Source organism: Suillus discolor (assembly GCF_016758755.1).
Source record: "Suillus discolor strain FC423 chromosome Unknown F5147scaffold_10, whole genome shotgun sequence".
Classification (NCBI taxonomy): Eukaryota; Fungi; Basidiomycota; class Agaricomycetes; order Boletales; family Suillaceae; genus Suillus; species Suillus discolor.
In genome coordinates this window covers 274,911-301,729 of record NW_024541257.1, presented here as the reverse complement: position 1 = coordinate 301,729, position 26,819 = coordinate 274,911, and the positions used below count along the sequence as shown (strand labels likewise).

Here is a 26,819-nt window from a genome sequence, read left to right as displayed (position 1 = left end):
AATCATTATGTGGGCCCATGGTGGGTTGGCCCAGGTCTATTGGCAGAAATGTCAAGGTGGGCTAGACAGTAAGTAAGGAGATATGTCACTGTATTATGTGGCATTTGAGGCAAACTTTCGGATAGTATCACGGCCAAAGGTCAGAGTAAGTCTGTAGCTTAGTGCCCCGTCAGTCACACAACATCAGGCCTACTTTAAAAGCTGCATACTGACGATCAAGTTCATGCACCAGTACATCACCTGTGTGAGCAGCACTCAGAATGCATATCAGGTGGGTGAACAGTGCTTTCCAGACACCAAGCTCAAACTCATGCATGAGGTCTACAACCAGCATCACAAACAGATTGAATCCAAGGAAACTAGCCTCTCCAAAAACGTGTTCTGAAAGATTATGGTTAGTATTCATACAAAGTGCCACGGCGATGCCAATGTACAGAAGTAGGTACCAATGACTGGTCTTTCAATATATTTTCAACATAGTTGCTGTGAACACCATAACCACTGTCATAGATGATTGAACGTGAGGTTGTGACTTTATTTTTCTGGGAATTGTCATCCATGTGTGCAAGGGTCTGGCATTGTTTCATGTCGAGTGACAAGCCCAGATTCTGAATGCAGGATTTCAGAATGAGGCATCAGGGACATGGGCAGCCACCCAGATTCCATATTGTAGCCAATGATACCCTGATAATGGATTGTGCAACCATTTAGTTGATTACCCCTCTAAGTAGTATAAGAATCGACTTACTTTTCTGGATAGTCAGCAGAGTATGTGAAGATCCGAGGGTAAAAGTGATGCTGAATTCCATCACAACTGTTACAGTCAACTGCAACATCTACAAGAGCCCCTGCTCTGCTAGACTCCTGACGCGGCAGCACGCCGCCAGCACTTAGAGCGACAGTGGTCTGGACCTGCTGTGACACCACCCCTGGCCTAGAAGGCCTTGTACCTGATCCTCTGAGGCTGTACGCCTCATGGTCACCCTAGATCGGCACATGTTGATTGTTGCCATCTCATGTAGACCCGGAGCGCATCTTGGCGCCTCACGCTTGATCAGAGGCTAAGCCTCATGTATCTTATCTGAACCTCATGGTTGACCTCAGTGGACTCTTATCTCATGATACCATAGATCCACAGATATACTATTAGATACAGACTGAGCTTGAACCCTTGTATATTGACATATATAAGTAGACAGATTATTGTACTAGATCCCTACTTTAATCTACTTGGTTTTCCCTTGAAACCTGTTCAACTAAGCCTCCAATTTAGTTGTCTCTTTCACCGCACTTCTAAGTCAAGCACCCCTTGTCTTAGTCGCATCCGCTAGACCTGTATCTCAACGAGTGCTGTCTTACCAAGATAACCTAAGGAACCCTTGACATTCCGTCAAGGCTACAATCCTCAGCTTCGGAGGGCACATTTGTGCCGTCGCTGAGAAGACTTATCCAAGTCTGTAACAACAACAGCATATCACAATCCTGTGCTTGCAGGCTTCTACAAACTTGTCATCAAGCAAAATCATCCATTGCGCGTGAAAAAGTTCTTTATGGCAATGTGCCATAAAGTCAGCACCAGGGCCTTTACTACCAAACTGCATTGTAGCAAAATCCTTGGAATTATCCGGAAGCTTGAAGATGATGCACACATGAGGATAGAATAAAAACCTGAAGAATAACATGGGCACCTATGTGATTAAAATAGGCGACATGACTACATAGCCGGCAAGAAGGTTTACATCTTCTGTACTTGGACTCATTCCCAAAAAACATGTAGCAGGGCCAGAGTTTGGAATTGCTAAAGGAGGTCAAATGTGTCGCGCCTGATCAAAACATGAGAGCGACAATGACGCGCTCTAAATCACACCCAGGCTCTGGTGGTGACTCTTGGAGTTCACGGTGCGCCTGAATGAAAGATTCGGATGTATAAAGTTCCCCATGAACACGAATGGGTCTTTCAGATCATCCATGATTCCAAAGCAGTTCATAGGGCTGATAGTAGAGGAGTTTGTTGTGCCTGACATTTGCAAGCTTTTCGCGAATGACAGATACGAGCGGTCGGTAATATAGGTCTGTGGTGAGATAATCACGGATGCCTGGGTTATCTGCGCGATTGGGAATGGGAATCTTGATATTAATTGCACTCTTCTTCCACCCAGCGCCTTCAAATGGCATATTCCCCTCTGCATCTTCTGAGCTAGATCCGAGTTGTTCATCGATCAAGTTCCAGCATGTAGAACAGATATCTTCAAGTCGAAACTCAGGATCGCAGACAATCCGTAACAATTCCTTGAAGCTCTTTGTGACTTCTGCAAACCCCCATTCCAAAACCAGTCGCCAAGCCCAAATGATGATTTGTTTGTATATGGGTAGAAAGCGTCCGGATCTTCCCCACTGCCATCATGATCCTGCATTGCATGCCTGGGCCTGCTGGGATCCTGACCTTCTGGGTCTAAATGTGTCAGAGTGAGGTTCTCCAAAGTAGTAACCTCATCTGGATTGTGAGTTGGCAGGCGGCTACTATAATATTGTCGTGAAAGTCCAAATATATTAGGAAGTGTGTGCAAGAAGCGCAGGGCGCATGACAGTGGTGAACTTGTATCCGAGACAGACGAAGGATCTGCAGCAGGGGATGGGGCTTGCTTAGCCATAGGTGGTGGTAGTGGTTGAGGGAGAATATCTTGAAACCATGCAGGAAGATGCCGGTTGAGGTGCCATGGGCGACGTTCTGCAAGCGACCGTGGATCTTCTACTGCCTGTGAGGCTTCCAGAGGACTGCATATATCCTAAAAGACCATTCCGGTGTGTGTGAGGAATGATAGCTAGATGAGAAGGGGAGAAAGGGGGAGAAAGGGTGAGAAAGGGTGAAGTGGGGTAAAACTCAAATAGACCTCTGGACGCGAGTATAGATTCGGCCCAAGGGGATTGCTACTGAGAATGATTCCTCTAAGTAAAATATGGAGGGGAAACTTAGAACTGGTAAGAGTAACTGAGAATGGAAGAGCGCGCGATGTTGCGCTTGAAGTGATGCGAGTGTGAGTGAGCCGCCGAATGTGCGATACGATGCGCGACCGAACGGCCGAAAGTTTGACGGAGCACGGAGGTGTGGAGAAAAGCCGACGGTTTATATGAACGCGCGACTAGCGGATATGCGAAGGGGATGCGACACGACGATAATGAGGGAAGAGAGTTCTGACGATAGATGCGATGAGCAATGCGTGAACGATAGCGCGACCGTTAATACAGCGCGCGATGTAGTCGGCCGAAGGTTTCTTTTAGATTCTGAGTCTGAGTGTTTGCGTGCAAACAGATGATAATTTTGATAGTGGGAAAAGAAGGTACATGAAAAATCCTAAGTCTAAAGTATATATGATAGCGCGCGTAGCACTGTTCGGAACCGAGAAGATAGCAGTAACACATATTAAAGGTCCATAATGCAAGTAACGAAACATACGCGATATCACCTCCGAAAATATAATCAGTCTAACGCGAATGAGATAAAATATGCACCAATGGACAGCAGAGGACATGGATAGGACGGAGGAAGGACACGCGACGGAACTGACGAAAAACGGATGCGAACCGAAGCGCGCGCGTGAGCTGCGGCCGTTGGCCGACGATAGAAAGGGTGTGCACTGTGGTAGTGATAGCGCACGCTGCGCTAGGACCTGAGAGACACTGCAAAAATAGCCTCTACGAGGCTACAAGGACTACAAGTCCTACACCGGTATCAATGGTAAGAATATGATCTGCATTCAGGATGAACACTCACATTGTGTTCAATTTCGATGCCTGCCATGGGAAGCTCTGATCCTGATCCTGAATTTCCACCGAATTCTACTCTGTCAATGGTGGTAGCAGCCTGCTCGGAACTGAACTCTGATCCAGAAAATTTATAATCCAGTGGTGGGCGCACCGTGCTCTCTCCTGGTGTAGAGATACAACAATTGCTGGACACTACACGAAGTAAGTGTTTAGCAATATAAAAATGTTGTGGTCGTGCACAGCCTAGTCTGCTTATACTTGCAAGACAAGTGCATTCGACCCGAGGGGCTTGCTGTTGGTATTAGAATAATCAGTTATATCAAAAGGAAGATAGTCCGAAGCGCGGGAAACAAAGTCCGAAGGTATAATTAGGAGTCCGATGTCAAAAATGTCAGGTCCGATGTTTTTGGGTTTTGGGTTAGCGGGTTTGCGTCAGGTTGCATCGGGTTAGCGTCGGGTTTGCGTCGGGAATATAGCAAATGTCAGGGATAGCGAATGGCGGGTTACTGTCAGATGTTTTGGATAAAGAATGGATAATATTGTGGAATCCAACTAAGAACTACAAATATCGGATGACCTCCTCCTACTCGGAGGTAGAAAGGTAAAGTAATAGGTAGGAGGTATGCAAAATATATAGTGTCTATGTAGAAATTCGGAGTGCTATAGGCGAAAGTAGTAGCGCTGATTTTCGGGTCCGATGTCCTATGTAATAAGACATGATGTACTGTGGACATGTAATAACGTGTTCTACAATGTTAGCGACATGAAAATGAATGACTGCACACCTAGTGGGGATAGATATGACAGGACAAGACATAGGGAGGACAAGTGCACAGGAAAATATTGGGTCCGATGCGCAGGAAACATCGGGTCCGTCGGATTAGCGTCGGGTTTAGCGGGTTAGTGTTGGGTTTAGCAGATAAACATCGGATTGAGCAGATGAGTGTCGGATAACATTGGAAGTGATTCATGTGTTTGACATGCATGGGAAAATAGCTGAATACGAGCCTAGCGCGAGCTCGAGTGCTACACCAGTGAAGTTTGAGTTGTCGCATTATAGCTAGAAGTTGAGGTAAACACAGCTGGCTCACCATGTTTGTCTTCTTGACGCAACTTTTTTCTTGTAGTCCATACTTCTTTGGTCTTTGCTAGTGCATTCGAAAGGCATTTCTTTCTCTTTCTACACGTTCATTGATGGTTTGCATATGCATTTAGCTGAGCAAAGCTTCTTCCGCAAGTACAATTAGTCGAGTATGCTGCCAAGTACACGTCTGGGGAAGACGAGAGTGAGTCATCCATGGAAGTTCAGGTCTGAGTCGATGAAACAAATTAGATACAAGTAATGACTCAGGAGCACGTGGGTTCTATAGTCGAAGTAGTAGGCTGCCGGCGGTAAGTACAGTATCACGGAACTCAAGTCCTCAATATCTCTTAGATGCAAGTAGAAGGTACCCACAGTAGTAGAGGCTACCAGTTACTGGTATCGGATCCGGAAATTAGGCTGGTATTTACGTGTATAGTGCTCTAGAAAGAAATATCACAGTTGAGATGACAAACTTGACCGAACTACAATGATTACCTGAAAACCGAAGGCAATTATAAAAGCTTGCAAGCTTGAAGATGGTTAGTCGGTTGCACAAGTTGAATCTTCTGGCGCACAGATGGCTCTTACTCATACAGAGACCGACATCACAGCTGAAAAACTTTCGAGGGAGCAGATGAGTCAGCAAGCAAAGCTTGCAGCTTGCGTCAGCAGCAGCATGAATGCTGTGCTCGAACTAGACGAGACTGGAGAAACGCTCTGTGTATGGTATTGGTGTGTTAGCCAAGTAGTAAAGGTGTCTTGAAGATCTCACCTTTTTGTTGGATGCAGGCCAGTTAATGAGGATGGGGAATGCTGTAAAGAGTTGATTCTATGTGGGCGCTGCAAAAGTGTTACCTTAAGACTCAGAGTGCGAGTGAGATGTTCGTCCCAAAGAGACTGCCTATAGAAATGCTCCTTGATATAAAGCAAGGGATATCTTGTTAAGATCGAAGTGAGAGAAGGAAAGTTACCAAGAGTGCACTCGGTGTTCTGAGGATATGTCCGAAGTACCAAAGTACTCGTCCGAAGTGGTCTGAAGGTAGTCCGACGTCTAGAAATGAAGGTCCGAAGTTGCGCGAAGCGTCTGAAGAGCTTCCGATGAACAGTGAGTGTTCTGAGAAGTATGGCAGGTGTATCGAAGTATAAGATTTTGCGAAGTATAACTAAGCAAAGACTATCGGGAGAACTTAGAGACAGCGAGGAGCGAAATGGCAGCGGTCAGGCCAAACAATCATTCCAAATGAACAAAGATCGATTGCGCGAAGTACGACTATCCGAAAGTGACTCTACTAACTATGACTCATAGCAGGGAAAGTGAAGTGAAGTGCGAGTAGCTAGCGAGGCAGATTATATCCTACAGTGTGAAAGTCTGGAAACTGCATAGGCGAAACCAGTAGTGAGATAAGACATCCGAAATGTAATAAGACTCAAGGCGAGCCGCTACAGAGATATGCATGTAATAAGATGCAAGGTGTGTATAACTGACGGGCCGATGACATATGTGCCCCTAGACATAATCAATAACAGATAACCAAGTGAAGAACGCACCAGCAAAGTCAAACGGACATGGACGGGACATGGTACGGAGGATCGGAACTGTATACAGGCCTCGGAAATGGACGGACGACCTTCGGACGACTCGGACAAATGCACAGAACCCTCGGAAGGTAAATGGAGTGTCGAGGAATGTGTATGTGGAATACCTATGAGTTTGGCAAGATACGAGCCCAACGCCGATCCGAGTGCTACAATGCATCATTCCTTCAGACCTAGTAGTGTATCGAAACTCTCACCAATTCCGAGCACCACACTGCCTTTGTGCATTCATGGATGACCACGACCCTGTCAATCACCACGAGGCTGCCATAGTAATCTCAATGCGGGGACTGAATGCAGGACAGTACGTAGCATGCTGTGCATTGAGCAAATGCGGTTATGTTGGTAAGTTAACGGGTTGTCAAGATTAAGCTTCAGGTCACCTGATGAGCCTGCAGTCTGTGTTGAGCGAATGCACACTTCACTCAGCTTGCCCATCAAGTGTTATCTAAGACGAAGTGGGGCTATATCTGTAACTGTCAATGGCATCACTAATCTAACATGTCTCATATTAGGACCTGATGAGGCTAGACCACTTGAAATCATGTTTTTTGACGGGAATGGTACATACTACATGGAACAAGTTATGATTGCATGGTAAAAGATACTTATTTATACATAGACATCAAACTAGAACTCATCCAATGGCGCCAGCTTTGGTGAAATGAAAAAACACTCGACAGGCTGCTGAAATTGGACTCCTTTACCCAGCCCGGCCTCACAGTGGATGAATTCCACGGATTTCTTACACAGTGCAATGGTTGTGAGCTGATAATGACAAGGCAGATGTTTGAGCATCACCATTGTGTAGGAAAGCAAGGAGCCGAGGTTATTGATTTAACTATGGAAGAAAATTAGTACTATGTAGTAGCAGCAGAACCAGGAATGCGAGCCTTGCAACACAAGCGGGTGTGTTTGATGTTCCGTGTCGAGTAAGTGAGGATGCTGCGAATTCAGAATATTCAAGATTCAAAAGTGCAGCCATACTGACTCGGACATGTAAAAGTCCACATTCAAGTCCCAAGAATAGACTTCGTCGAGCTTGCATGCTGGTACCCATCGATAAGGAGTTTACAACTCATGACATGAGTCACAGATTAACAACATTTCTCAGAGATATAACGGTAAAGAGATCGACATGTGGAGTACATAATTCCAACCATATCGACGATTGTACGAGTGAATTGGGAGGGTAACAGTAGCCGTTACAACATATAGATATAAATGTAAGCATAAATATAATAGTGAACAATTTGTACGGGCAAGCACACACCATGGTCATGAAATGCGAGAATAGATATGATAGGGATTAATCTTTGTATGGATGTCAAGAGTATTCCTCTTCATCTGACCTATCCAAGCTCGACACATCACTATCCGGATCATCACCTGAAGGTGTCAGGCTGGAGACATGCAACACACCACGGGTAACACCAACGTTGGTGTCAGCTTTGTGCAGTCTCTGGTGTGTCTGTATTTCCACCAGACTGTAAAGTTCCTTTTCAATGTTGATGTGTTTCAGGTGCCTCTGGATAAGTTTATACTCTGCACAACGCTCTGAGTGTTTAGCGCTGATAAGAGCAACAGTGAGGTTGCTATCACAACGTGTCCCCAGAATGGAGGAAGACAAAGAGCATCCACCTTATTCATTCACATCAGTCACACGATAACAATGAAATCTGGCAATAGTATGTACAGACGAAGGCTCCTGCAAGTCAGATTGATGGGAGGCAGCTGGAGAAGGGTATGTGTCCCAAAGTTGTTGGCTTAATACGCGGCTGCACCAGGCAACACAATCATTGCCCTCAAGAATTGGTTTAAGGTTATGTGGGCCATTAGATCTAGGGAATGATAAAGAGTCAAGAGTAGGTGGACGTGTGGAAGACATGGTTTAGGTCAGCCAACTATGGTTGAATTCGTTGAAAATAGTAACTTTTAGTATGTTTGGTCAAGTTTAAGTAGTTGAATTTTGGGTTGTTCCGAAGACAAATCAAATCAACTCAGACTCTCACACACAAATACATCATGTAATAGGCAACAGAACTGACAACAGAACAGGCAACAGAATTTTTATGATTATGTAATATGATGTAATGTAGCTCGTTTGGACCCCACTGATTGAGTGACGAGCTAGGGTACAGGTCCAGCGTTCCTGAGGCAAACACCATGCAATCTCGTGTTATTGCAGTGCTTCAGAGAGTAGATGTCGAAGGTTGGACTCTGCTGCGCCCTGAGTTGGACGATTCCTCGATCATAGTGCTGAATTTGCATGAGCGTGCTACTGAATTACATGAAGCGGTGCAACAACTCAGATGTACGTCTGGGACCGGTTATCAGCTCTTATTGAAACAGAGCCAGGAACTAATTGACTTGATGGGGAGACGGCTTGCAGTAGAAAGGGAAATCATATCAATAATAGATGACAGGGGTGTTGAAGCTTACGATGAGGCAATGCTTACTGACTCGCTCAGTTGGCAGACAATAAGTTGATATATCAGGCAGTTTTTAGAATTACATCATCACACGACTGAATTGTTGACTTACTACTATAACACTGTATCCGACTTGAACTTGAATGGTCGGAGGTCAAAGACGGCGAGACCTGAAGCACTACCAGTGCAATTTCTATGCACACAACGCTGCTGCTTCAAAAGCAGTGATTAACAATACAAATGATGCACCTCAACACACTCACAATGCTCAACAATGCAAGCATAGCAGTTTCGAAGCAGGACCAAGTGGACGTCTAAATGTCTCTTCATCTTACTATACAGTTCCTAACTCTCCAGGTAAATGTCGTCGTGGAGAATCAGAAGTCCTGTTAGACACCACGGATCTCAACCTTTTAATTATCGATGACTTTTCTGATAACCTTCAGAGCGACACTTCGGAGCTTGTAGAATTCACTAAACCAAAATGTACTGGGGTTCAGGGTGAGGTCTTGCATTTATGGCGATCTGATTCTGACTTGTTTTTGGAGGAATTCCTCCGCCTGGAGGGTCAAGGTGACTATTACAAGACATTTGCGTTTGCGGTGAGGAAGCAGCGACATATCGTTGTCAGGATTGTCATGGTTGCGAATTATTTTGTCATTTGTGCATGATCCGCATACATGACAGACATTCCGCTTCATAGAATGGAGGTATGTGTATATATACTTTACATTTCTTACATAGACTGACTCTTTTGCACTTTGAACTTAGCGATGGGATGGTATCTCATTTTACAGTGTTACCTTGAAGTCCATGGGGATCCGTTTACAACTTGGACATGCTTCTGGTGTTCGGTGCATCAACCCACTCCCTGCTCACAACGACGACTTTGTTATCATCGACTACAACGGCATCTATGAAGTAGGGTTAGATTTCTGTGGATGTGCATATGCCGAACTGCACATCATTCAACTACTACAGTGTTCGCCTCTTTCCTGCCACAACAGTTGATCCGAAAACAGCTGCAACATTTTGGGCACTGGAATACTTTTAGATGCTGTCTTTTGAGTCCAAAGTCTCTGCGTTTGAATTCTACAAAACAGCTGCTTGTTTGACAGACAATACTGGAATTCATATACCAAAGGTATGTACGTGCTAATTCTATTATTATTTCAATTTATCATATCACAATCTAGGATCGTTACGAGGCGTTGTTACACATGATGCGAGAGTGGCGCTTCATCAAGCAGATGAAATGTGCTGGTCAAGGTCATCACCCCTGATGGTATTGGTGCAACTAAACCAGGTGCCTGCGCCGTTTTGTGTCCTGCGTGTCCCCACGCAGGCAAAAACTTACCAGATGGATGGGAAAATGCACCATCCGAAATACGGTATGTATAACACCACCTTTCTGCCTGACTTCTTCTCACACAGTCCTAGATTTTTATGTGCCTTATTCCTTGCCATCAACGCCAATTTCCTGTCTCGCTCGCTGTAATGTCTCTTCGGACATCGTTGATCCGGGTCTCAATCAGTGGATATGCATTTTTTGTGGAGGAACATGCATATAAAGATTTCATTGGTTCACACGAGCAAGTCGTCCAGGAGGTAAATTCAACATTTATTTCTCGTGAGCACTAAGTCTAACTCTCTGTAGTTGAGTTCATGCTCCAGTCACAACACGGTCAACCTTGCAGATTTGAGAGTCTCACGTGGCCTTGCAGCCACTGGTGCCGGTACTATTGATTGCGCAAGACACAATTTCAAACAGCCCTGCTCAGTTGGTGACCTACAGAAGGGCGAAAGGTGCGCAACATTCCACATTCTTGCTGTATTGCTAACAACAGAACTTACAGGTACCTTAACATGGATTATTTATTCTTCTCGAGCATGCAGTCTTCATCGGAGATATTGACATTGAACATCTCATACGATATCGCTTGTCAATGGAGCAAACATCTCTGGACACGAATGTCCGCCTTCCCACACCAGTACCACATCAAGCATGACCGAAAGTCAATCACATTTCTCATACCAAAATTCCACCTGCCAACCCATGTGGCCAAATGTCAGTCAAACTTTTCCTTCAATTTCATTAAGGGCATTGGTCGCACAGATGGTGAAGCTCCCGAGCATGGCTGGGCCGACATAAACCCCATCACAACAAGCACATGCAAAATGGGTCCCGGTTCAAGGCGCGACACCTTAGATGACCACTTCAACGACTGGAACTGGAAGAAGATCTGTGCAATGGGTAAGTTTTTTGCCTTGAACATCTGAATTTAAAGCATCACTGTCTCTTAGGTTTGATTTTCCACCGAAAGTACAACTTTGCATTAATTGAGGTGCAAGAACACGTCGATGATCTCATTAATTTTGAAGCTTCCCTAGCTGCAGATGAGTTAGTTGAATGGAGGAGGGACATTGAAGCATGGGAGGCAGACCGTTCACAACCAAACCCATTTGAAGGCAGAGCTATGACGAGTACGTGTACTCTATATTGACACATTTTGAGAAGCTGATGGCATTTTCAATAGCAATGACTCAGGCTGCCATGCGCCTAGCCTTATCAATGGCTGAGGCTGCAGAGATTGAGTGTGACAACAACATGTCCCTACACGATGATATATCACCCTCTGTGTTAATTTCATCAGGATTAGAACTCAAAGATCAGCAGTTGAGTGTATATTTCTGGATGTATTGAATCACGCACTGACTCTATTCTAGGCACCGTCTTGGCTTTGATGCCAAGGCGATTGGACAACACACTACAGATGTCCAGAAGGGCAAGATCTTACAGCGCATGAATGCTCTTCGCCGACGCATTGACACCTGGGCCCGGGTGCAGGTGTTGTATATGCCTAGTGTCTCCCGCCTGCGGTCACCAGATGACATTGCCACTGAAATGAAGGCCCACAACATCAGCCTTTTTCTGCTGTCCTCTCTGCCCCAGCGAGTGCCATGTGACGACCGCTTGCTCAAACATGAGTGGGAATTGCGTGAAGCTCAGGCATACAACACACTGAATGACCTCCGCACCGTGCTTAACCTGCGATACCACCTTTACAAGTATAAGGACACCTTTATTTGGGGACAGCGAGCAAATACCCAAGCAAATGGAATCATCAACAATGCTGAACATCGCATCGACACCTTATCACTTAAGTATTCCACCGCTAGAGATGCACTCGTGAATCTGGCAGCAAGGCTAGGTAAGACCGATGACTGGGAGAGGAGCCTCAAGCCACTCAACAAGCAAAGGGATGCCGTCCCACTCAAACACGACGATGGCCGAACGGTGGGGCAACAAAGTATATCATGGATCTGGAGGACTTCAGGCTTTAACAGCAATGAGCTAGGGCTACAGGACTGTAAGTAGGCTCTAACGACTGGTGCTTCTTGCTGACCTGGCCATTTTATAGCGCTACATGTTGAATGGTGTAAGGCGCGAGCACGAGCTCATCGCTGGGAGGAAGAAGTACAACTACTACGGGAGGAAATGCGCTGCATTGTTGCATTTCTTGACTGGTAGGCAGGCTGGTGGGACATGCAAGGTCTGCAGCGTGCTTTGAACTCACTGCAGGCTGGAGAGGGTGCTCTTGCTTATGTGCAGCGCCAGGCTAATCTACATCGACAGATGGTCATACACATCAAATCTGTGTGGGCAGCCAACCCTTCATGGCAAGAAGCTCCCCTTCTTGCAGTCCATCTTCATTCCGAGTTGCCAATGCTGAACTCCCATTCCCCTGTCCATTCAAGTGTCTGTCATGACTTGATTTGAGGTTATAATGGAGAGGATGATGAGGGCAAATATATAATCTACTATATTTCTGTGTTTACAAGTGGTGAGCGCCACACCTAACAGACGGGCTGCAACAAGAGAACTATGACATCATTTGAACTATTTGATCCTGGCTCATGATTGGTGGAAACATCAATCAGTGAGCCCCGAAGGTGATATATCATGCAAGCCCAGAGCTTTGAAGGTGGTATATCAGATATTTAAAGGTGATGTATCATGAAAGGCTTGAAAGTGATGTATCACGCGAGGTGATACCAAGGTGATGTAACACGACTGGAAGTGATATATCATGTGAGCCTCAAGGGCTTTGAAGGTGATATATCACATCATGCGAGCCCCAAATACAACTGAAAGTGATATAGCACTCGAGCCTTAAGGGCTTTGAAGGTGATATATCACGTGAGCCTCAAACACGACCGAAAGTGATACATCACGCGAGTCCCAAATACAACTGAAAGTGATATATCACTTGAGCCTCAAGGGCTTTGAAGGTGATATATCACATCACACAAGCCCCAAATACAACTGAAAGTGATATATCACTCGAGCCTCAAGGGCTTTGAAGGTGATATATCACATCATGTGAGCCTCAAACACGACCGAAAGTGATACATCACGTGAGCCCCAAATACAACTGAAAGTGATATATTACATGAGCCTCAAGGGCTTTGAAGGTGATATATCACGTGAGCCTCAAAGGCTTTGAAGGTGATACATCACAGGACAGGCAGCGAGAAAGGTGAGGGAGGTGATACATCGTGGTTTATGGACCACAGGCTCTGATATAACATCAGCCTTCTACAATACTAGACATTGATATATTATACCTACAGGATATTGTGGAAATGCTGACCATCAGCAATGCTTCTTCTCAGCCCCCAGAGTCTGGTAAGGATGAATGCTGATAACATCTACTTCGATATGCTTACAATATAGCAGGACTCCAATGCTGTGAAACTGGTGAGACTGAACTTTTGAACCTCCTGCATCCAAATATCATTAAAATAGTATGTTTATATTGTTGCTTTGGCTCTTCTAACTCAGATGTATATCTACAGGTATACTCTGAACGGTCTGTGTTTATAAAATCAATGAGGACTTGTGTCCAGAGTTTTGTTGAAGAGCCGAAGAAAGCCTGTTTGGGCAGATTTTCTTTGAAGACCAAAACATCGGAGGAGGCTAAAGTGCTTATTCAGAATCTTACCAACATGATGGATTGGAATAGTGGTGTCACATCCTAGACTCGTGACCAGTCTGATGTACGTCACATGAGAGTGGGGAATTTTTGACGTAGTCAGACTGGTCGATCTCGGAGAAATTTGGCAGGCAGAGCATGGAGTTCAAATTTTAGCAGGTGCTGGGTGTGCCAGGTGTCATCGTACATCTAGACATTGTGACAGACACTATACTGTTTTGCTACATCTCTATGTTATGACCATGAGTTTCAACATTGGTTCTGTATTACCTATGTCCATATCAGCTTTGAATGCTCTTGAAAACCTTCCAACTGGACTTTACAAACACACTTTCAACGATACAGATCCAGCAAGTACTCGAAGCTTTCGCACACCTTGATTTTGTCTCAGAAGGCACCAAAATTCCGAAGTTATTTCAACTCAAGGCTCTCATATCTTTGCTTGCAGGAAGACATGTGGTTCTTTGAGCTGCAACGGGCTCTGGAAAGACACTCTGCATGATTTTACCTTTGCTTCTCTCCCCCGACAAGATGGCTATCACAGTTACACCTTTAAAATTGCTTCAAAAAGATCATGTATGCTGAATATTTGAATATCACTCTCATTGCATGAAATTTGCGCTTCTGGATTACAGGTCAAGGAATTCGAGGAGTATGGGGTTCGTTCAATTGCAATCAATCATGACACTCCTCATGATAAGACACTCTGGAGTTAGTAGGGCATACTGCAGTGGGGGAGTATAATATGGAGCAAATGGTATCATTTGAAGTATCCCATTTAAATTTTAGTGATGCAACACAAAAGTGAGAAAGATGTGGTACTCTATGCAGTGCGCGAACGAAAGTTTCTGAGTGATTGATAGTCGACAGTAACTATGTAGCACTATTACTTCGACCGGCACCTGCTAAATTGAAACTCCATGCTTCGCCTGCCAAATCTCTCCTGAGATCAACCAGCCTGGCTACGCCACTCGACTTGTCCGTGGTTATATAAGCCAGGCTGGTCCTGAGCCTAGTCACATCCATCGCTTTTACGTTTGACGACAACTATGTATTTGTTTTTGCTTATCACAATTATCTGATTACAGGATTAACCTGTAACGTTCCAGAACCCATACCACAATAAGACCCTGTTGGCAATGCTTGCGCATCAGATCATCCGACCCGTCCATGGCCATCTGGAATCACTTCTTACTCTCTTCCCTGAGTCCTACACGTCCCTTCCGAAACACCTCATTTCCAGAATATGTACTCTGGTGCGTCATGTCTATGTTTCAGAACTTGGAACTCATAGCTTTCAACAGATTATCGCATTCTTTAGGTCATATCTTAGTGACCAAAACCTCATTTTTACCCACTCCTTGGATGAGGAACATCGTCGCCAGCTAGACTTTCTTACTGCAGCTCGCTCAGGCATTGATGAGCAATCTATGGAGCTGGAATGTTGGCTTACCACGTGTGGCGGCCCTAATGGCTGGAAAACAGCACTGTAAGTCAACTCAGTTCAAGTTTTTCTCCTGCTCAATCTCATGTGCGCAGTGAACAGGCATTGAGGCAACAGAATAGACTATGAGGCCCGTCCAGGAGATGAAGGTTTTCATGCATTGAAGATCGAGTTGAAGCAATGTATTATCATACTACTAGTTGCATGCAGATATTTCTTGTAGTACCAGGAGAGATTGTTTTCTGCACTTTGACCCCTCAGGCACGTCGCAGAGTCTCGATCTAAGGACTCAAAGTCTTTGTTTTTTTTTTTTGTTTTGAATCCAATTTATGTCCTTTGCAGAGTTGTACTCTATGTAGGACACTACTTTCTAAACTAAGGGACCCCCGGTGTCCCTTTTTACATCCCCAAGTGCGCGAATGCCCTGACGTAGGGCATACCCCTGTCAGTCCGCCGTTCCCGCTGGCCATTTTAGACGCGCCACTTTGATGGGGGGGGGAATGATTTATGCATGCTCTACATGTTGATGTATTATCTGTGTCTTAAAATAAACACGTACTCAGTCAGTGTGAAGTGATCTAGTACAGGAGTCAGGTGGGCATTGAACAGGAGTTTGGGTAGTCTTGGGGCTGATCTGACTATCCTGGGTCCGTATGTCTTATGCCGCTGTGGGCGCTTGATTCCGTGTAGGTGAGTGGATGAAGGTTTTGAAGGTGTTGTACAGGGTGGTGTGGGATACATTGGTGTTACATGTTGGATCTACAAAGGTATGCTGTATCAGGCTGTCGGTTTACAAGGTAATGGGATCACACCTATCGTGTTTTTGAATCTTCCAGTGGTATTGATATAGCGCACTAGGTGTGGCATTGCGGCTGGGTCTGAGAGGAGGAAGGAGATAGATGAGGCTTCGCAGCCTAGGGCTAAAGTCATTACATGACGTTCATGGCGGTACTGGGGGCAGTCTAGGAGGAGGTGAGGTACAGTCTCGTTGACTCAAAGTCTTGCTTCTGAGCATTACTACATTAAGCGTGAAGTTTCGAAATACCATATTTCGCTTCCATTAGTAATCATTATGGCACCGTGGACGACCATCAGAAGAGTTCAGATTGAAACGAGTCAGCATGGATCAAACCTTGATAACAATCTGCTCCATCATCTCTTGAAAAAGGACACACTGCAGTATTTTTGCATACATACTGTAATGCTTACTCAAGTTCAACTTCTAGAGGCTACTGGGCAATATATTAGCCCTTGACATAAGACACCAGTGAACAACATAGTAGTAAGTTCTAGCATCCAACTTGAAGATGGCTGACCACCACACCAGCTTATCATCTGCAAAAGTATTTGCTATTCCATCATGTTCTTTAGAGTCAGTAAAGTTCACCTTTACCTCAAAAGCTCAATCCTACTAACTCAGGCCCTTCCTATCTTGCAGCCTCTAGTAGGCTGGGCACCTACCGGTGGCATGTGTTTTTAAAACCATACCCCATCCCCTTCCAAGGTCTTCATTTTACTTTCAGGTGACGGCTTCCGGGGTGCCGAGCAAGGGGCAATGACAATGCATTGTTCAGGGTGCATTAGATATGGTATGGCGCTCATTCACAATCTGCAACCTCAATTGATTGATCAATCGATGTTATCCAGTAACTGTGTTCCTGCTCTCTGCGGCTGTCCTTGGATTGACAGCCAACTTTGCAAGATTATTCTGCATATCAATCGTATGTATCCCCGTATCTCTATCAGTTATATGGACACCTGAATGTCTTCTTAGGAGATTTTGTTATCTTTGCCCTGATTCCACCCATAGCCACTATCTCTGCATTTCTGTGGATGTGAGTTGAACACACCACTGATCTGCCTTACTTGGCTCATGCCTTGACAGAATGCAGTTCTCGCAGCCAAAGGTGGAGGTGACACTCCCCATTGTGATTGGTGTACTATGGCTAGGTAAGCTGGCAGTGCTACCCCCTTACCCTTTTTTCTACATCTGACTAACTTTATTGATTCAAATCAACAGCATTGGGCACATGGTTTGCATAAGTGCATAGTTTCTTGATGCACAAATGGTTATTGACTGCACACTCAAGGGATGTCATCGAATAAGAGCAATACTCTCCTTTGCAAAGGACAGCAATTGTGGTCGTTTATGGCCGATACTATACATATTATAGCTAGACTGGTTTGGGGAACTTCCAGGATACCCCATTCAAGCTATATACCCGCAAGCTCTGATGTATGGAGGCTGTGGTCAGCTATATTCAACCATAGGAGCATGCCATGTATAACAGTTACCTATGCCAAAAGTCTCCAAGGCAGCGTGCTTTCCCTGAAGTGGCAGAATCCTGTTCCTTCTCTTGCTCACAATGTGAAAGTTAACCACGGTTTTCACCGTGAACGGACGTCTGTGTTACTTCGTCCTGCTAGCCTGGACTGGTATCACTCAGAGTGCGTGATATCTTGCTTGCCTGTTTGCTTGGCATGCAGAAAGCTACTCATCTCGTGTGTCATTGTTGCTGATTTCATATACTTGACTCATGTTTCTTACAGTAGACGTTACTTGTGAGTCAACCAATTCTTGGGCCTATTGATGCTGAGGTATCTTTTCCGGCCACCATAACGAAGCATCATCCCACACATCCGTTGCATACCATGTGTATGGATATCTCACCTCAATATTGGAACCCAACTTTACTGGACCCTAGGTAAGTTAGAGACGATGTTTGACGATGGTGAAGAAGTATCGTGACCTGACACCTTGCTTCAGGATGTAGAGACTGTGAAGGCACTCATTTCTGACAGGAAGGAGCAATGCAAGTGTGTGTTGCTGCTGTGACTCGACTCCATAGTTTCTGATGAATAATTAGCTGCTTGAGGTTTGGGATGTCAACTTCTCGTTCATGCTATCTTTATCTGGAGATCAACCTGTGCCAGTTGATATTTGCACTGAAGGTCCTCGTTGGTCAGTACGTTCTGCTCTAGTAAATCCATCACAATTGCCCGGTGCACCGCCCCAAGTACGTGAAACTTTCCCATTCTTCGCTCCATAACTCACCAATGATTAGTATGATCATTTGCATGCTGGGGGCTACCTATCTCTTGATTCTCCAACTCCAGCCTTACCCGCCATGGGCATTCAGGCAATAAAGGAACACTGTACACGAGTTAGCGTCGAAGGTCCGTTATAAAAATTGCTGTGGGCTTTGTCACTCACCACACTATCATAGGCTTCTATGGTGGGCTCAAGCACTTCGCTCAATATGGACCAGATTACCAAAGGGTATTGGATTGCTACCTGGGGACTAACAAAGTGCACAATGAAGCTTTAGTACAAATTTGTGGTGATGTTGGGGACCTTCCTGGGTATGATTATTCCTTTTGTTTTGACAAGATGTTTATGCAACAAAAATAATAGGCTGGAGATGTTCAAGATCCACCCCGTCATCTTCGACTCCGCGATACATATCCTGGTCCATCCGATTTTTACCCATCTCACCAACAAAACCTTGTATTATCTTCCTTCTCATCTGCAAAAACTGACAATCTATGAAACACTTACTACATCCCCATTCCCACGGTCTCTCTATGCTCATGTTGTTTTTTGCCAGTTGACACCTGTGAGTCTGTTTATTATCAAAATTTCTATCGGTGACTTATTGTAAAGCAGAATCTCTGGTATATGATGTTGCCCTTCTGAATGAAGACGGAAATCATCTATGCACGATGCAATCATTCAAAGTTGCTCTCCATGGGGAGTCATCTCTATATGAGCCGAGATGTCGCTTCGATTTAGTGTATGAGCCCATCACACTCAACCTGTCTTTGTGCCGTTACCTGACCCCGGAAGAACTTACAGCAGATGACCAAACCAGAAATAGCTCAATGGACCTAGTGGCCACAGATGCTGGAACTTCCTCATCGTTGTCATTGCTCAACGTTATTACTTATGAGCATGGAAAAGAGATGGAACTTCAGCCGATATTATCTGCATGGGATGCCAATGTTCCATGCTCCATCTATTTTACGGCATGCACTGGTTGGGACGGGGATGGGGCTGTTGGATTCATGCGATCCTTATGGAAGGAATACCTTTTGTGGACAATTTGGGCTGTGGTGTTCAACTTGGTTTGGGATGATGAAAGCATAAGCTTTTTTTGAGATTGTTGTTAATGATATCAATGGCATTGATGTCGACAAGTGTGTCTCTACTCCTCCAACGACCTTCTTACCTGGAGGTACTGATTCCTAATCTTTAGAATTCAATTCAAACCAACTAATCCTCCTGCCAGTGAGTGTTATTTATGAATTCTGTTCATTCTCATGCTAGTCCTAAGTAGCAACCTATGGCATGTCTGTTTTCTCTCTCCCGAACTGCTGTTACGACTGGTTCATCAAGTTGAAGGCTAGCCTAGAACCTACAGTCAATCTTGTTCTGTTCTTTTGACCGTCATGACAAGCTCTCCAATGCCTGACATTGGCTCTCTATCTCTCAATCCTCGCCTCCATGACAACTATGATGGTGACAACAGGCAACAGTATCAATTCAACACAAACCAGCAACTTTCAGGCCAGTTGAATCTTCTAGGCGGTATGACACCATCTCCTCTCAAGATGAAGCCCACCCGTGCTGGTCTTCCCACCATAAGTCATTTTCTTTTGAAAACATCCTAATATCAAAATCACTCCAGATAATTGCCCTCAATTCCCTTGCAACAACTTGGATTTCTCTTCCTCTGGTAGTTCTCCCCCTTTGGTCATCTACAAGCATCTGCTCTTGCTCCTTTGACACCTAACCAAAATACTGAAGATGAGGTTATACCAACCGCCATCGTCGTCAAGAACATTCCTTTCAATGTCAAGCGCGAGACCCTCCTAGATATTATTGTGAGTTCATTATGATTTCCACCATGAGATCTGACTAATGCCTTTATTTTAGACTTCTTTGTCTATTCCTACTCCCTACACATTCAACTACCACCTGGATCAACAAGGCTCTTTTCATGGTCTCGCTTTTGCTAATTTCCCACAAGCAGCAGATGCTGACGCAGTTGTGGCTGCTTTGAATGGATTTGATGTTCAAGGTCATAAGCTTTGTGTCAAGTACAAGAAAGTTCTTCAAGCTGGAGAAAAAGAGCATATTGAATGAGAAAAGGCTATTAGGCGAATGCGTTCCATGCAACTCGAAAAGGAGCAACAACAGGCAGTTCACCAAGCATACAATGATTTTGGTCCCATCACATCCCCCGCTTTCACCTGGCAGCGATCCTTCTCTTCTGGTGCCTATCAACAACAACAGTACTCACCTCCGCCCATACCTCATCTTCCAATCTCTCAGCCATTTAATCCCGCCACATCTCCTCCAATTGCCCCTGCGACACCAAATCCATCAGAGAAGTCTTCATCCCCTAATGAACTGGATCTAAACGATCCTTCTACTTTGGAAATCTATTCTCGCATCTTACTTTTCAAGGACAACAGAATGAGGGACGAACTCACATTTTCGAGGACACTTTCACCCAAGCAGAGAAGGGTCCTTCACCTGATTGCCCGGAAGTTGGGTGTGTATCACTATTCAGTTGGAGAAGGCGATGAAAGGTACACCATCATAACTCGCATCGATCCTAACAGGGTGAGTACTTCCCTATCAAGCAGACAAACTAGCTATTGCTGATCCAGCACCGTCTAGAGTTTGAGTTGGCATTTGCAGTGGTGTTGGCGTTATTAGAAATGCTGCTGGCACTATTGGTATTTGGAGACATGTTAGATGAAGACGCGTTAGAACAACGGCATTATCGAAGTTGGCTGGATGTTGATGGTCTGGTGTGCTGTCCGACTCTTTGTTCGGTTCTGTTTACAGATCGCTCCTTGAATCATCTAAGTATGTTTTGTGTGGGTTCTATCACTGTCAACAACACAAGCATCCAAACATTTTGTTTATCACCTACACTTCATACCAAGTCTCATTACTGGTTTCTTGTGATCCCTAACAGGCTTCTAACTTCATCCAATTCCTGCCAGGTGTCATGCAGCCATCTAGCCATCTCATCCAGCTCTTGTTCTCTTCACAACACCATTAACATCAACCAACATCTTTCTTCCTCCGTTGTGCAGATCTGTGCCTGCTGGCAGTTTTGGTTCATACTGGCTTGAGCTGCTTGTGTGGCGGTCATCCAAATCGACTGCATCATGTTCATTAGTCCTTCACAGTTGTGTACAATATTTAATGATCACATACAATTGCTGACTGGGTGACAATCAATGGCCCCGGTATGACTGCATGATTCAAGTCAGAGAGGTTCTAGTAGTAATGGTAAAGTTTTAGATCAAGCGCAAAATATCAGTCACTATTCTACTCACTGCTTGAGTACTGAATTGGTCACCTTGTGCTTCAGCATTATTGAATTGATTATTTTGCTCCATGGACTCAATGTAGTACTGATCTGATAATCAGTTGGACTTTGGTGTAGTTCAATTGAAGTTTGTGCAGCGGCGTGAGTTACTAGTATGTACTAGTTCTTGCCTTTTTGGGAGAAACACTCCAAAGTTTCGCAGTCACACTTGGTTTATGCTGAACATCAAGATCTATTGGAAGCAACAGACCGGCCCCTTCATCAACCCTCACTCCCTCTTCGTCAATGAGGTATTTTCTCCTTTTTGGGTGTCCACCGAGTTGATGTTGTTGCATAGGTCGAACAGGTCAAGGGTGGCGATTTGATTATCAACTGAGGTGTCGAATCAAAACCAAAGGAATCTGCAGCAGGAACTCCCCTGTATTTCAATTTGGTGGATGGATACGATACTGTTATCAAGCTCGCACAGGTAAGGGGCCAATGCCATGAAATGTGCACGCGAGATTCACTTTTCGCCCAGATGAACTCATCAAGACCAATTCCAAAGTACCACCCAAAGAGTCATCTATTCAGAATCCTGTTACATACTCCTCTGTCTACCTCCACATCCTCCCAACTTGTTGAGCGTCAAGCATGCAGCAAGGATTCGTGTCAAGACCTATGCTGGTGAAGCGGACCTGTACCTAGTAGTGTTTCTGTCTTCAGTGGAGCAGACTGATATGAACAGGAGACATGGGGCATGTCTGGCGTCTTCTTTACCAATCACCCTGACCTGTATGTCGCATTCTATATCCATATGAACTGGTGTCTTGATCTTCTATTTACAGGTGTCGCATACTGACAGACTATGGTAAGTTTTCTTAGATGCAATGACTCGCACTTGTCATATATTTTTGTTCAGGCTTCGAGGGTCATCTTCTCCAAAAGGACTTTCCATTATCGGTGCGTAGCTACCACTACAACCCGCTCATCATAATGATAGGATCATCATTTTAGGGCTACATTGAAGTCCGCTACGATGAAGAGAGGAAATGCGTCGTTTACGAACCTCTGCAATCGACGCAGGCTTTCCAGTCAGTCAGGAATCATTTTGATCCCTGCACTTCCTAATCACCTGATCATATATAGAAACTTCGAGTCCCTATCACACCCTGGGGGCCTGCAGAGCTCGAGCCTGTTCCTCCACCTGAACAGCCTCTGAATAAGTAGATGTTACTATGCTATTGATTGATATACATACATAACATTTCTATCCCCTGAAATGCAGGCGTAATTTAGATGTCTCATTGATAAGATTTATTTTCCCCCCGCTTCCATTTACTTGAGGGGTTGGACGAAACAACAAGATCCCACTTATTATGATACCTTGTCAATGGTCGGGTATGTTTGGACACAATTATAATAGCTATTTTGTAGCGACAATGTAATGGTAGGCTTGCAACCCAATATCAAAATTGCAATGCTGTAATCATGATTGTCATGCATTGCAAAACTTTATTCATTTTCTGTCATTGTGATAAGCATTTGTAGCTCTCTGCCTATCAAGGATCATTATTGCAAGACATGATGTATTCTCCTCACAATTGTGGTTGTCCAATAATATCCCGCAATGTGCTTATGCTTATGTATCGCTTTGTCTAGTTTTATAATCCCATGAATTTTTGCTCTGATCTTACAAAATAAATGTAGGAAAAACATCGTCTCCCCGATTTCCTGATGATCAAGAGAGGCTGGTATAATTGATAAGGCTTAAATACATATATGAGAATGGTCCAAAGGAATGTGTTTCAAAGGCATGAACCAAACCCAAAATAAAACTCAGACTGTACCTTTGAAACATGAACTGTTATTAGAGATGAGGTTTCCCTCACAATCCTGTGCGAGACAGCGCCGATCTTGAAACACCTCACAAGGCTGCCACGAGGTTGAAACAGTCTAGTAAGGCCTTATGAGATGAGTATGCATACCTTGCATGATGACGAACAAATACAATCAAGCCTCGGAACGCATTATGTGGCCATGGGAGACTCTCCAGACCTTGCCAGACCTAGTTAGATTTGGGCACTTTTGCTGATGTGATGTATTGTCAAAACTCAGCAGTCAGGTATGGCACAATAGCCTATTCTCATACCCTGGCACTATGTCAGTGGTGGTAGATTCCTCCACCAAAGGCTGCCTATCTATTCCTTATGGAAAGCTGGAGCACCATGCTCATTTTGCCAGCGACTTTGGTCACATGCAGTTGAGAGACCCCAAACACTGCATGCAAATAATACTTTGATATAAGCATGTCAAAACAAAACATGAATCTACAAGCCCCAGCAAGAAATCTACAAGTCCCAAGATTAATCTGTCTCCATCTCTGCTTCGTAAATTTTCAACTTAAAGCCACTCCATTTACAAAATTTGTTGCAATTGTGCTCCTTCTCGAACGTGCTAACTGCACATTTGATGTTGCCATCCCCAAAGATATCATCCTTCCCTTTGTTGACCAGGCTATAGTCCCCAGTTGAGTTATGAGTAATATTTTTTTTTAAAATCACGTATGGATGTGTAAGAACTTGAGGGTCAGACAAAATCTCCAATCCACCTTGGTAATCGGAGATGAACGCGAGACCGCCGGTTTTGGCAAACTGTATGTGTTGTGTGCAAGCTAGAAATTTGGCAATTTCATAGCCAACCTCGTATGGATCAAGCATTGGGTTGCAATCCATATTATGGATATATTTGATGAAATCGTCAGTGATCAACTCTTTGACGAGGTACCCAGCCCGAGGCATGGTCAGTGACTTTGATTTGTGGCCAGGTTGTGTGTGATTGTGTGACAATGCGAGACCAGCCTTGACAAAATGCAAGCGAGGGATGTGAAAGGGCGGAGTGTCGGATGAATTAGCAACACAATGGTCTATGTATTCATATGCAAATGTGAGCAATGAGCGTGCCCAGTACAAGACATTTGCCTCTCTGAACAGCTTTGGAAGCTTGTCACCTATTGTATAGCGTCCAATCAAAAAATTAATCAGGTTTGTGCTGCTGCCTGGAGGGTACTTCTTATAAAATGGTCGCTTGATGGCGACCTTCTGGCGTGGGCATGAACCTAAAGGAGTTTCGGGGGCTGATAAAAGCGTCAAGAACCCATAATGGGCCATCTTGAAGCCTCCAATGCCAAGCATGTCGTCCATCAAGGTCTGAACTGTAAGTCGGCCACTGTGGCTCAATTTGGTGTCTGTGCGGAAGGCAGCATGAAGCTTTGGGTCCTCTAAAATGACTGATAGTGGGTGTGTTGGGATGGGGAATAATTCAATATTTTCATGCTGTACAGTGAGCACTAGGAGGTGTGATGTCAGAGAAGGACTAAGAGTAACAGCACGTACTTACTTTGTCGGACATCTATGTCTGTAGTCCCACCAGACTGCAAAACTTCCCGCAGCTGTTCTCGATCTGGAGAACGGAAACCAACATTGGCAGATGCCACTTTCTTGAGGGGAGGCAAGGATGGGACACTCGCAATCTCACGGTGAAATGGCCGCTTGACTGGCGCTTTGGACAGTGCCGCTTCAGATGGTTCTTCTTCAGATGGTGCTTCGACTGATGAGATAGTCAATGAATCAGCCTGAGCACCAGCCACAGCCAGTGCGCTCGAATGGATGCTAGAATGGATGCTCCTTGTCGCAGAAGGTAGAAAGAGTGGCTCAGAAGCCACAGCCAGCATGCTTGATTAGACGCTTGAATGGACGCTCCTTGTCACAGAAGGTAGAAAGAGTGGCTCAGATCATGAACACATGCTGAATCATTCCTAAGGGTATAGATTTTTTGGTAAGTATGTACCGGCATCGTATAATTGAAAAATACAAACCTCTTCAGCTTTTTCAAGCCATGTTTTGTAGTCCTCCCATTGAGCCGTGGGCACAATGACATACAATAAAAATTGTTTTGACTTGAATGTCATAGCGCGCAAGCCTTTGTGAGTTGCCTGCATGCATTGGGAGTAAAAATAAGGCTGACATGGTGGATGGGTTGATAAATCAATCCATCCGCCATCTCGAATGACGAATTGGTTCTGGTGCCATGGAAAACCTGTCGCAAAAGCTTGGATCTTCGGCAAGATAGTATCCAGCTAAAGTGTGATGAGTCTGGGTGCGTCAATGCGTGCATCAACATCTTTTTGGCCCTCACATATGTTCTGAAATTCAGAGTTGTCAGTACGCGATAGATGTAGCAGAATCCATCTACGTACTCCAAAAGGTATACCACGAGTGCCCTTCCTCCTATTTCCACCTTCCTGAACAGCGGTAATTTCCAAGCTAATAGTCTCCACCAGGGGTACAGCATATGCTTGCTTAGCCAAGCATTCTCGTTCAGCACCATATTGTGCATGGTTCACTGAGTAGCCAGGCTGAGCCCAGCTAGAAGGGACAGCTATATCTGGCCCAGCACTAGTAGCCACTACACGTGGTGGCGGCTGCTGAGCTACCACTGAGAGATCACATCAGTAAATGTAAAATGGACGCGAGTATGAAATCAATCAAACCTGGTCTCCATGCAGCATTGATATTTTGCCGGATAACTTGAGCATTGACTTGAGGGTTCGGACACTGAGCAGTGGGCCTCATTGATGTTGCTGCTTTGCCTTGATAGTGCCGGTGACAAGTTGCGCAAACAAAGTGCCCGCGTTGGCCAATGACGATTGTCGCAATGTAGAAACATGGATCTCCCTTCAAAATCTTTGCAGCACAGGCAGAATGTTCACAAATGAGATCTTCTTTGGCAAATGCATCTTCAGTGAACTGTGATGCAAGTTCATAGGAGGCCATGAATGTTGAAGGTGTGAGACGAGGACAGACACGATGAAGGTGTGAGACACAATATATTTCAATGCAGGATTAAATACGGAATGCAGGATTAAATATGGTCAGTCGCTCAGAACGAGTAAGAGCACCAGAGCGGTCAGAGCCTCTGTGGCCATACCTAGTTAGCAAAATGAGAGCACATCTACCAGACCGTCAGTAACTCAGAATGAGTGAGAGCCTCTGTGGCCATACCTAGTTAGCAAAATGAGAGCATCCAGATGGTGAACAAGTTACTCAGAATGAGTGAGACTAAGCTAGAGCACCAACAGAATGAGTGAGTGAGACTAAGCTAGAGCACCAA

At 44.8% G+C, this 26,819-nt stretch overlaps 3 protein-coding genes across 3 annotated transcripts; 2 read left to right on the top strand and 1 right to left on the bottom strand.

Annotated features, from left to right (window-relative positions):
* Window positions 1-7,719: 7,719 nt before the first annotated feature.
* F5147DRAFT_743967 (uncharacterized protein) lies at window positions 7,720-12,658 on the top strand (the record flags this gene model as incomplete). Its single annotated transcript, XM_041439640.1, has 16 exons — window positions 7,720-7,722; window positions 8,798-8,836; window positions 9,485-9,533; window positions 9,565-9,587; window positions 9,649-9,859; window positions 9,954-10,021; window positions 10,074-10,146; window positions 10,184-10,268; window positions 10,413-10,485; window positions 10,535-10,683; window positions 10,734-11,131; window positions 11,182-11,361; window positions 11,415-11,553; window positions 11,605-12,248; window positions 12,300-12,388; window positions 12,410-12,658. 16 exons carry the CDS (start codon window positions 7,720-7,722, stop codon window positions 12,656-12,658), a joined length of 2,472 nt encoding a protein of 823 aa, XP_041296331.1.
* A 4,020-nt stretch (window positions 12,659-16,678) lies between these two features.
* Window positions 16,679-22,869, top strand: F5147DRAFT_786741 (uncharacterized protein; the record flags this gene model as incomplete). Its single annotated transcript, XM_041442936.1, has 32 exons — window positions 16,679-16,690; window positions 16,823-16,907; window positions 16,966-17,039; window positions 17,065-17,153; window positions 17,204-17,268; window positions 17,497-17,568; window positions 17,610-17,766; window positions 17,869-17,880; window positions 18,121-18,137; window positions 18,286-18,335; window positions 18,384-18,495; window positions 18,546-18,681; window positions 18,734-18,939; window positions 18,986-19,443; window positions 19,478-19,515; window positions 19,575-19,606; window positions 19,656-19,752; window positions 19,776-19,963; window positions 20,084-20,202; window positions 20,255-20,428; window positions 20,471-20,947; window positions 20,995-21,138; window positions 21,309-21,373; window positions 21,430-21,483; window positions 21,786-21,809; window positions 21,871-21,958; window positions 22,066-22,137; window positions 22,396-22,442; window positions 22,496-22,518; window positions 22,570-22,610; window positions 22,665-22,741; window positions 22,797-22,869. 32 exons carry the CDS (start codon window positions 16,679-16,681, stop codon window positions 22,867-22,869), a joined length of 3,378 nt encoding a protein of 1,125 aa, XP_041296330.1.
* A 1,144-nt stretch (window positions 22,870-24,013) lies between these two features.
* F5147DRAFT_570491 (uncharacterized protein) lies at window positions 24,014-24,841 on the bottom strand (the record flags this gene model as incomplete). The annotated part of the gene is made up of 1 exon (XM_041430993.1): window positions 24,014-24,841. The coding sequence occupies one exon, from the start codon at window positions 24,839-24,841 to the stop codon at window positions 24,014-24,016; it is 828 nt and encodes a 275-aa protein (XP_041296329.1).
* Window positions 24,842-26,819: the final 1,978 nt, after the last annotated feature.